Here is a 12446-nt window from a genome sequence, read left to right as displayed (position 1 = left end):
TACCCGATACCCTCCGTATATACCGTACCTATCTCTATACCTACACAGTACCCAATACCCTCCGTATATACCGTACCTATCTCTATACCTACACAGTACCCAATACCCTCCGTATATACCGTACCCATCTCTATACCTACACAGTACCCAATACCCTCCGTATATACCGTACCTATCTCTATATCTACACAGTACCCAATACCCTCCGTATATACTGTACCTATCTCTATACCTACACAGTACCCGATACCCTGCGTATATACCGTACCTATCTCTATACCTACACAGGTACGGTATATACGGAGGGTATCGGGTACTGTGTAGGTATAGAGATAGTACCGATACCCTCCGTATATACCGTACCTATCTCTATACCTACACAGTACCCGATACCCTCCGTATATACCGTACCTATCTCTATACCTACACAGTACCCGATACCCTCCGTATATACCGTACCTATCTCTATGCCTACACAGTACCCGATACCCTCCGTATATACCGTACCTATCTCTATACCTACACAGTACCCGATACCCTGCGTATATACCGTACCTATCTCTATACCTACACAGTACCAGATACCCTCCGTATATACACCATACCTATCTCTATACCTACACAGTACCCGATACCCTCCGTATATACCGTACCTATCTCTGTACCTACACAGTACCCGATACCCTCCGTATATACCGTACCTATCTCTATACCTACACAGTACCCGATACCCTCCGTATATACCGTACCTATCTCTATGCCTACACAGTACCCGATACCCTCCGTATATACCGTACCTATCTCTATACCTACACAGTACCCGATACCCTGCGTATATACCGTACCTATCTCTATACCTACACAGTACCAGATACCCTCCGTATATACACCATACCTATCTCTATACCTACACAGTACCCGATACCCTCCGTATATACCGTACCTATCTCTGTACCTACACAGTACCCGATACCCTCCGTATATACCGTACCTATCTCTATGCCTACACAGTACCCGATACCCTCCGTATATACCATACATTCAGTAGATGTAAATGATAACTTTTTAACCCGAAACAGATGTTAAAGTAGGTCGATAAAATAAGTATATTTCTACAACTTTTTGGAATGTGACAATGTATTAAACCTGGAAAACCTCAAAGTTACTTTCTTTACTTTAGGTTTAACTAGCCACGTTATATGACGTCACAATAGGAGCAGATATTCAGGACTCCCAGCAGTCCCTATTTTAATGTCCCATTCCGCAATCCCAGCTTTTCACTGTCCTTACTTTGTTCCCTGGTTTCTCACCTTTAGGGACAGTCTGAAAAATTTAGTGTGACCACTGTGGAGTCAGGGCACTAGGGCTGTACACCCGGGTTGGCCTGCGAGACCTGCATGCTTTCACGCCCGATGGACCTGCCCATTCTATGGGCGGACCTACACCCTTGACGGTCAGGTTCACCCCCTTTGTACAGAACCAGTGAAGTCATTCTCGCCATTACAGGATGTTAATTTTGGGAGGTATTCCATATGATATGGCGCAGGGTGTTCAACACGGATATCATGCATGAAGTGTCTGCTCCGTTTTTTTAATTTTTTGCTGCTGACCTGATTTTGCTATTTATTACAATAACAGAATAAGAGGACTGATTATTTAAAAAGGCACATTCACAATTGAAATATTTTCTAGACATTAAACAAAAGATCATGGAAGCTCAGCCTCAGAAAAATTAAAAACAGGCAGTGGTGGAAAAAAATGTTGGGGAGACAAGGTGCACTTTAACCCCCCCCCCCCCCATTTTTTTTTTTTTAATACTTTAAGTTCGACAAGTCTAAATAATAATCACAAATAGGAAACGTTAGAAATTGTACAGTGAGGAAAGTGCAGAATATATTGGAAATAAATATGTAGAAATAGGACAGTGTAACTCCCATCGTGTTTCGGAATCAATCTGTGTTCTAAGACTTGTTATACAGAGTTATTCACTAAAGCAAGAATTGCCAGGAATTCAAAGTCCAAATAGCTGAACCGGATAAATTCTTCCGTCAGCTTTGCTTTCAGATCGGCTACTCTGGTCTTCAATGTGAAATTCACTGTGAATTACCCAGACACCCCTGAAATTAAAGTGTCCCCCATGTGAAGTCTTCGGGGGTATGTTAAAAGAAGCTTCAGCTCTGTATTGCACCCAATGCCTCTCCATCCCTTCCCAGCATGCACCTCTGTCCCATCCAATACTGCATGTACTTACCCCCTCCCCCCCACATCCTGTCTGCTTCAAAATCAATAAAAAAAAAAAAAACTGCCCCCCCCCCTCCCCCCTAAAATCTTCAGAAACTTTGTCTTTGTCATCACTCCGCTCAACCTTCTTGAGAAAGCAATAGGTATCACCTGAACTGCAAATCTTGCTAAATAAGCCACATATCAGCCGACATGGTGGGTAAATGATATATTAACCACATGGCAGTGAAGGTGTTAATGTCAGTAGGATCTGAGTTTTTGTTTTAGGGGACGGAAGGGTTAAGTTTACCAACCTGTTCCCTAGTGGCCTGGACATGTCAAATAAGGTGAAGTCTGCAGGAGACCGCACTCATTTGTCGGGGAGCTCTGTAAGTGATCAGGGCTTCATTCCGTAGGGTTACCCGATGCCTCCCACCTGTCGAGGAAACTAATTATACCCGCAGTGGGACCCTGTCCAACCGCCAGGTTGGATGATAGAAGGGCTTGGCCAGGGTACAAGAGCAGAAAGGAACCCACCCAGAGAGCAGGACTGGCCTATTAACCCTTCACTGCCAACAGAACAAGGGGGAGCATTAACCCTTCACTGCCAACAGGATACCGGGGAACATTAACCCTTCACTGCAAACAGAACAAGGGGGAGCATTAACCCTTCACTGCAAACAGGATACCGGGGAACATTAACCCTTCACTGCCAACAGGATATTGGGGAACATTAACCCTTCACTGCAAACAGGATACCAGGGAACATTAACCCTTCGCTGCCAACAGGATATTGGGGAACATTAACCCTTCACTGCCAACAGGATATTGGGGAACATTAACCCTTCACTGCCAACAGAATATTTGGGAGCATTAACCCTTCACTGCCAACAGGATACGGGAGCATTAACCTTTCACTGCCAACAGGATATTGGGAAACATTAACCCTTCACTGCAAACAGGATACCGGGGAACATTAACCATTCACTGCCAACAGGATACCGGGAGCATTAACCCTTCACTGCCAACAGAATATTTGGGAGCATTAACCCTTCACTGCCAACAGGATACGGGAGCATTAACCCTTCACTGCCAACAGGATATTGGGGAACATTAACCCTTCACTGCCAACAGGATATTGGGGAACATTAACCCTTCACTGCCAACAGGATATTTGGGAGCATTAACCCTTCACTGCCAACAGGATACGGAAGCATTAACCCTTCACTGCCAACAGAATATTGGGGAACATTAACCCTTCACTGCCAACAGGATATTGGGGAACATTAACCCTTCACTGCCAACAGGATATTGGGGAACATTAACCATTCACTGCCAACAGGATACGGGAGCATTATCCCTTCACTGCCAACAGGATATTGGGGAACATTAACCCTTCACTGCCAACAGAATATTTGGGAGCATTAACCCTTCACTGCCAACAGGATATTGGGGAACATTAACCCTTCACTGCCAACAGGATACCGGGGAACATTACTCATTCACTGCCAACAGGATACGGGAGCATTAACCCTTCACTGCCAACAGGATACCGGGGAACATTAACCATTCACTGCCAACAGGATACGGGAGCATTAACCCTTCACTGCCAACAGAATATTTGGGAGCATTAACCCTTCACTGCCAACAGGATACGGGAGCATTAACCCTTCACTGCCAACAGAATATTGGGGAACATTAACCATTCACTGCCAACAGGATACGGGAGCATTAACCCTTCACTGCCAACAGAATATTTGGGAGCATTAACCCTTCACTGCCAACAGGATACGGGAGCATTAACCCTTCACTGCCAACAGAATATTGGGGAACATTAACCATTCACTGCCAACAGGATACGGGAGCATTAACCCTTCACTGCCAACAGAATATTTGGGAGCATTAACCCTTCACTGCCAACAGGATACGGGAGCATTAACCCTTCACTGCCAACAGGATATTAGGGAACATTAACCCGTCACTGCCAACAGGATACGAGGAGCATAAACCCTTCACTGCCAACAGAACAAGGGGGGCGCTATAGAAATAATAAAATAATAATAATCTATACACCAAAACCACTTTATTTAGCTAAAGTTGTTTAGGTGCGTAAAGAATCCCTTTAAAGAGAAACGATGACCAAAAATGCATTTTTAAATGCATATAAAGATGGGAAAAAAAAGAGCGTTTGAAAACATTTCTCACTAAAAGGTTCAAAGAGTAGTACTGTCTTCTAAAAGACAGATTGGACCTTATTTATAAAACAACCCCAGTAATATACGTATTTGCTGTAGGATTAAATAAGCATTTAAAATGTGCCAATTTCTCTTTACATTTCTTCCTGCGCACTGTTCGAGTTACCCTAATACTTCATTTTCTGATTAACAGCATACTACTGTTTAATTATGATGAATTGAAACGCCACAGCCAGGACAGAGTTAATACCTCGGAGTTAATACCACCTAAAGTTGAAATTAAATATAGAGGTGAATATTCAAATACTTACAAATGACATTTTCAGAGACACAGCAAAAACTCTAATTGTAGCTCTATATTAAAGGCTAGGAGAGTTGCCTGGGCAGGGCCCATCCTCCGTATTGAGCAGTAGAGAGGGATACGTACGCCAAGGAACGAATAAAGCCATCCGCACAGTCCTGTTAATAATTCAGCATATTCTTCTAACAAGCTGTGCTTTATGGAGCAAGGTTAACATTTTTACTCAATTCTCTAAGATATTGCCAACTCTCTGGGGTCCATTTGATGACCGGCTTGGAGATATAAAAATAATAATAAAATTTAAAAAAAATATATCACAACAAAACAACAAACTAAATAACAACAAAAAAATTGGAGCAAATGGCAGACCTCAGCACTTTGGGTTATTATTTGGGAGAATAGGGTTAACCCATTGCAGCTTCGGCCTGCTACGTTCTCCTCTAATGCCAATTCTGTCCCAGTCAGCAGTCTCGCCGCGCACACAATTACCGGCCGTCATCCATCATTCCAAACACAATGCTTTTCTGACACTCTGAAAAGAGACGCTCTAAGCAGTTTCGCTAATAGAATAAATATTCTAAATATCTCTTTTTATATTTTCATTTAGATTGGAATATTTTAAGAGTAATTGTGTGTGGTATGCGGCCTGGGAGGGAGACAGCACCTACTTATCCTGCTCTGTATTCAGCATATTGGCCCCCAGAACATGCTGCAGATTCCTTGCCATTGATCCTACTCTGTACTCACGGTACTGAACCCCAGAACATGCTGCAGATCCCTCACCATTGATCCTGCTCTGTACTCACCGTACTGAACCCCAGAACATGCTGCAGATCCCTCACCATTGATCCTGCTCTGTACTCATCGTACTGAACCCCAGAACATGCTGCAGATCCCTCACCATTGATCCTGCTCTGTACTCACCGTACTGAACCCCAGAACATGCTGCAGATTCCCTGCCATTGATCCTGCTCTGTACTCACCGTACTGAACCCCAGAACATGCTGCAGATCCCTCACCATTGATCCTGCTCTGTACTCACCGTACTGAACCCCAGAACATGCTGCGGATTCCCTGCCATTGATCCTGCTCTGTACTCACCGTACTGAACCCCAGAACATGCTGCAGATTCCCTGCCATTGACACAGCTCTGTACTCACTAGACTGGACCCCAGAACATGCTGCAGATTCCCTGCCATTGACACAGCTCTGTACTCACTAGACTGGACCCCAGAATACAACACAGATTGCTCCCCATTTATCCAGCGCTGTACTAACGTACATTACATGCTCATTACAGTTAACTGAGCCATTATAGCATACTTTAACAGAGTATCATTACAGCTCATTGTATTCTTACAGCTCAGTGCGTCATTACAGCTCATTGTATTCTTTCATTACACACCAATGCTAATTGAGAAACACTTACCCTTCCCGACATTGGGGAGACATGACAAAAAACACAAGAGAGGCCTGGATGTAGATGTTTGGGCATGGCGCAATAGTTATTAAAGAGAGGCCATGCCAATCATTGTAATCCACAAAACACAAAGTACATGTACCCATTCCCCAGTTTCTGCATAATTTAAATCCATGAACTATTCAGTGAAGCCTGTAACAATAAAGCACATTTTGTGTGGCAGCCAAACTAAATGCCATATATCCAAAAATGGACAACACTAAATGCTGGCAGTAAAACAACTATACCTAGGAAGGATGGGGATACCATGGGAAGGCATGCCCCATCTCTGAACGGTCGATTTTGTAACAAGTCAAAGAAATGCAAGATACATATAACAATAAAAGTCTCATTCCCCAAACTGCTCACCTTCTCTCCCATTGGACAGTAGCCCTTGAGGAATTCCTGACAGACCTCAGCCTTCCTGGAGACATAGACGTGGCTGTACGGGCAGTCGTTATTGTGACATGCCCCTTTAAGGAAGTAGGAGCACACCGGCATCTGAGGAGAGAATAAAATAGCCAATAGTTTAGCAGAGAATTCACAAACAAATCAAGTTCCCTTGAGTCAGATTAAGATAAAGTGTGAGCTTCTGGTGGGAAACGCTCCTCCAAGAACAAAGCCAGTGGCCCAAACATATCAAGTCCAGAATTGAGAACAGCAATAGCTGGGTGTTACGGACCAGACTGGGTTTTCCAGTGCCTAATAAATGGAATTAATCTCAGATAAAACGTGCCATTCTGACATTCTCTAATATCGGACAGGGTCACTATGTAGAGTAGGTGCTCGCACGCAGGTGGAGTCATATAGGCAAACTGGAAATCACTTATTTTGGCAAAATTAGACAAGCTGGGACTAAAATTAAAATGGAGAACTTCTTCAAATTCCTTTTAAACAGTTTTTTCCCTACAGTTTTGGTGTTTAGTCAAGTCTGCGACGGCTACCGAGTTTATAGTTTGTGGATGTAAAGCGGACAGTGTACAAATTTCAGGTCAATCTAGTCAATGTGAAATCATAGCAGATTCAGACTCTTTTTTGGCTCATTTTACCAGGACAATTCACAGACAGAATATGCTCGTGTGCAAAACCCAAGCCATTAAAACTAGTATGAATGTCCAGACACTTATGGACGGTGCGGTAGACTCATCATGCACGCAGCACTCTGAAAGCCAGATAGTTTCTCTTGTAAATCAGCAAGTATTAAAAAGGTGGCGGATAGAATAGTGAGCAATAATGGAGACGCAGTCACCTCTCAAACGGCCTGTTTCTGGTGTAAAAATGTGATCAGGAATCGCTAATAAAGTCGTAAAAAGCAGCTGATGGGGCTTTCTGGCAGACATATCTTTCTGTGTGGCTGTAAAGCTGACAGTCTTATGACTTTCACCTTGAAGAGTAGGCCTGCGTGCTCCCCTGAAGCCTCCCCAGACCCAGGGAGCTGGAGGCTAATTGGCCGATTACTGAATACAGTGTGTTTAACACGTTCGCATGGGACCAGTGATCGCACACCCAATAGACTGAGCACTCTGCCGATCATTAACTCAAACATGAAATGAACACAATGCACACCGTTACTTTAATTAGAAGGGACAATCTAGGACTACTAAACAAAACAAATCTACTCATTCTGTGATCCATTGCAAATTTAGGGCAGGATTTCAAATAGCTGCTTAAAGGGTTATTCCAAGCACCATGATCACTTCACTGATTTCAGTGGTCATGGTGCCTGGCGTCGGTGTTTTTACTAACGCCGTACATACCATGTTTAACCTCTTTGCTACTGGAAGTGTAACTCCAGCTACGGCAGCATTATTGGGGCGTCATTAGCTTTATTACTATAAAATTTTTGACAGAAAGGGGACAATTGTAGGAACGTTTACTCCAACTTAAACCAGTCATTTCTTAAAACATTGCTATGGTTGGAGTAACTCTTGAAGTGACCTAGTCCCTTCATGTCAGCATACTGATGTGGGAGCTAGTCAAGCACCCCGAAATGATAAATACAACATTTATTAATTTAAAAAACAATATTACGGTGGACGTTGCAGTCTGGAGGTGGAAGTACCATGTTCTGCTAATTATCTCACTTGCAAACAATCAAGGCAATTTGCTCAATTCATTTTCAGTAATGCCAGGATTCCCAGTCTTCCAACAAACATTGCAACGTGGCGCTTTGAGAAGTTTTATTAAAGAGATCAATGCACACAAAGCCAGTCCCAGTATTCTCTGCTTCACACACCTGATAATGGAGAGAGCAAACTGAGGGACCAGTGCTGGGACCATGAGGAGTATGATGGGGGGGAGAGAGGGGGGCACAGAGCGAGCAAGCACAGGTCATGAATAACTGATGGGCTGCTGCCATAAGGTTATCAATTCTAATACGAGAAGGGGGACTGAGATTACAGAGTTATGCCAGGCATTAGACGGCATTCAGTGTGTATAGACATTGCATGCGGCCGGCTAATGAACCCAAAAGTAGACGAGCCTTTCAAATTGCTCACCGCAGACTTATCTGTTTTGCTTATTTTTACTAGGGAGAAAAATGCTGATTCGCTAGAAGTCCCTCAAGGGGAAAAGCTGTTGTAACAGCAGCAGGAGGAGCCCCAGGAGCATGGGCCCTTCTTAACCTCCAAGAGTAGAAGCCATTCATTCACATTTAGTATACTCTGTAAATCTCCCATACAGCAAGCTCAGGCCAGCCTCAGCCTAAACCCTCCCACATTAAAATTAATAGCACCATCTGAAGTTAGCGGCTCACAAATGAGCCTTATCTATTTCACAGCTGTAAAGCATGTCTCTGTTATATCCGAAAAGTAGCCGTAATAACAATACTTTATTCCTGGGCATTAAAAGCGCCACAGAGCGCAGAGCAAAGCAGAATGAGGCAGGCAAAATGGATTCCTGACCTGAGGAGCGGACAGTCTGTTTGGCTGATGGGATGTTAGGATACAAGTCAGCCTAGTTTACTGTGTTACAAATAATATTAATAATAATATTTTGCAATTTTTATAGCGTTTTCTCCCTGTGAGACTCAAAACAGTTTACAAATATAAGAACATAAAAGTTAGGAGTTTCTGAAGGTCAGATGAGCGGACTGAATGAATGCCTGATGGAAGAGGTGGGTCTTTAGATTTTTCTTTTTTTTCTTTTTTTTTTTTTTTAAGTCTGTTAGGACGGTGCCTCTCTGATTGCGCACAGTAAAGAGTTCCAGACGGGTAGGGGCAGCATGGCTGAATGCCCTGGAACCGGAGTCAGTCTTTATTCTTGGCACTGAAAGGAGGATCGTGGCAAATTACAATCTCTTCCAACTGCAACAGATGAAGGGATCCCGCCCGGGGAAATCAGTACAATGTGGTAGAGAGTTAAGGAACCATCACTGAGCAATCTGCACCTATAGCCTTAAAGGGAACGACCATTCTGAAGCATCTATTGATAAGAAAAAGGACATTCCTGTGGTTAAAGGGACACTATAGTCACCAGAACCACTACAGCGTAATGTAAATGTTCTGGTGTCTATGGTCAGTCGCTGCATGTTTTTCAATGTAAACTTTGCCTTTTCAGAGAACAGACAGTGTTTACATTGCTGTCTAGTAACACATCCAGTGGCAGTCACTCAGATGGCCACTAGAGGTGCTTCCTGGGTCAGGCTCTGCACACTGTGCAGCATTGACGTTCAGCTGAAAGTTCCCCATAGAGATGCACTGATTCAATACATCTTTAGGAGGATATGCGGATTAGCTTATGCAAAAATCTTTTAAAATACATTACTGAATTAAAAGAAAACCCGGTTGATTTTTCCTCTTCATTATTTAGAAGATATACCGCCACACACACACAGTCATGTATTTATTTCTTGCGGTCTGCCATCCCCTCTTTCCCAGACCATGGCTCTCCGTCTGTGCTGGGGCCACGCATGCAGTCATACATGATCGTGGCTTTCCAATGTTTCTCAGTGAGCTGTAAGGGGGGGGGGGGGGGGGAGGCAGGCGTGCTCTGAAATTACACAAGTGAAGAGAAGTCCAATCTAATTTACAGCATTTTCCCCATTCCAAATAAGTCACGCTTTGATTTACACAGGTCATCTCATGTGATGTCACACATATATAATTAAGCAAATTAGCATGGCCTCTATCTTTTTTCAAGAAAGGTGGCAATCCTAATGAATATTAATGATCTCATGGAGGCGGGGCCAGCGGCAGGGAGACCAGCGCGGTGATGGAGAAAAGTTACATACCTTTTAACTCTGAGGGGGGCCGTCAATCTAAACGGCTACTTTATAACTCAGTGTTGCCAGATTTCATTAAGTCCTGAGCAAATGTAAATACTTACCTTGTCCTTGGAGACTTTATGAGAGAAGGGGCAGGTCCCATCAGTCTTCTTACATGTGCCTCGTAGAAACCTGTCAAAGAACACACAGAGCATAGTTAGGACACATTTATTTTACCAAAATATTACCAATCATGGCAAGTGCCAGTTTCCCTTTCAAAACGGAGTAAACCAGTTCCTGGAGACAACGCCAACAATGCACTTCCGGTCTCTTTGCACAAGTCAGGCAATCCAAGTTTCTGATTGGCTGCGTATGCCGTAAGCAGAACATTTCCACAGTTTTAGTCGCAATGCATTTCCATTTTATCATGCGTTCAGATGCAGGGTTAAGCAACCATCAGCACTCCATAATGCTCTTACAGACATAATGTTGGCAAAGCATCATTGGAGATGTAATCCACCACATCTGGAGTGCCTAAGGTTGCAACCCCCAAACTACAGCTTAGTTTGAGAAAAATATTAAAGGGACACTATAGTCACCAGAACAACTAAAGTTCATTGTATTTGTTCTGGTGAGTAGAATCGTTACATTCAGGCTTTTTGCTGTAAACAGTGCTGCACAGTGTGGCTGACAGTGTCTCCACCGTCTGCATGCAGACACTAAACTTTCCTCATAGAGACGCATTGATTCAATTCATATCTATAAGGAGGTGCTGATTGGCCAGGGCTGTGTTTGGCTTGTGCTGGCTCTGCCCCTGATCTGCCTCCTTGACAGTCTCAGCCAATCCTATGGAGAAGCATTGTGATTGGCTCAGATCACTACTTCTGATGATGTCAGCCAAGCAGGCAGATCGTGGCAGAGCCAGCAGCAGCATACTGGAATAAAAGTAAGAATTTACTATGTTTAGCGGGCACTTGGGGTGTCATATGGTATTTTAACACACTATGGTATTTTTTAACTCCGGAATATATGTCCGTGCTCCTGACCCTATAATGTTCCTTTAACCCCTTAAGGACACATGACATGTGTGACATGTCATGATTCCCTTTTATTCCAGAAGTTTGGTCCTTAAGGGGTTAATTTATTGTAACATTGATGAAGAGATTTCCAGGTGTCACTCAGAAAGAAACATCAACATTAAAATCAGGGAATAAAGCAGGTAATGGAATTTGTGATATCTGATGCTATCCACCATTCTAAAAGAAAATCCCACAAATCATTAAAATGTATTGACTGGGCATTTGGGATGGACACTATTTAACCCCTTAAACATGCGGTTTCTTCCACCCTCTATATTTTGGTAATTATAGACTGTATGCTATAGTTATTAAATGGACACTATAGTCACCTGAACAACTTTAGCTTAATGAAGCAGTTTGGGTGTATAGAACATGCCCCTGCAGTCTCACTGCTCAATCCTCTGCCATTAAGGAGTTAAATCCCTTTGTGTATGAACCCTAGTCACACCTCCCTGCATGTGACTTGCACAGCCTTCCATAAACACTTCCTGTAAAGGAACCTAGATATTCTTCCACAGTCTGTTTCATTTAGAATATCTGATTTCTTGTCCTGTCAGTAACATTCTATAGCCTGCAGAAGCTCTGTGATTACAGTTCAATTTAAAGAGCAGGATATATGTTTATATAAAAAAAAAACAACTTCTAAAGCAAGTAATAGGTGACATGTCATTCCCAAAACAATGCACACTCAGACGGAGCATCACATTCTATCTATACATTGATTTCGCAAATTTATAGATTGGGAGAATTTTTTTTTTCCCCAGTTGTCAGTCAAGACCTCAGTGTGCCATGGCACTTAATGACAAGGGAGAGCAGAAATTTAACTCCCCCAACAGGCGCCTCTGCTCTCCACTCAGCCCCTGCAAGGCAAATCAAAGAATACTGCAAGCAGAGCCGAGGAGCGGGTTATCGTTATATGAAGCGGTGTTCGAACGTAGGAAAGGCCAGTAAATCTCTAGATTTTACACTGAATATACCATGTGTCTTT

The 12446-nt window shown here is 43.2% G+C and overlaps 1 protein-coding gene across 1 annotated transcript in view; it reads right to left on the bottom strand.

Annotated features, from left to right (window-relative positions):
- ZC3H3 (zinc finger CCCH-type containing 3) overlaps positions 1–12446 on the bottom strand; it is a 205983-nt gene that overhangs the window by 40438 nt on the left and 153099 nt on the right. Inside the window, exons 8-9 of the mRNA XM_063450968.1 lie at positions 10502–10571; positions 6545–6676 (exon numbers count right to left, since the gene is read on the bottom strand). Of these exons, the coding sequence (XP_063307038.1) occupies positions 6545–6676; positions 10502–10571 (202 nt within the window). The remainder of the gene's footprint in view (positions 1–6544; positions 6677–10501; positions 10572–12446) is intronic.

Source organism: Pelobates fuscus, chromosome 4, assembly GCF_036172605.1.
Source record: "Pelobates fuscus isolate aPelFus1 chromosome 4, aPelFus1.pri, whole genome shotgun sequence".
NCBI lineage: Eukaryota > Metazoa > Chordata > Amphibia > Anura > Pelobatidae > Pelobates > Pelobates fuscus.
This window is presented reverse-complemented; position numbering and strand designations above follow the sequence as displayed.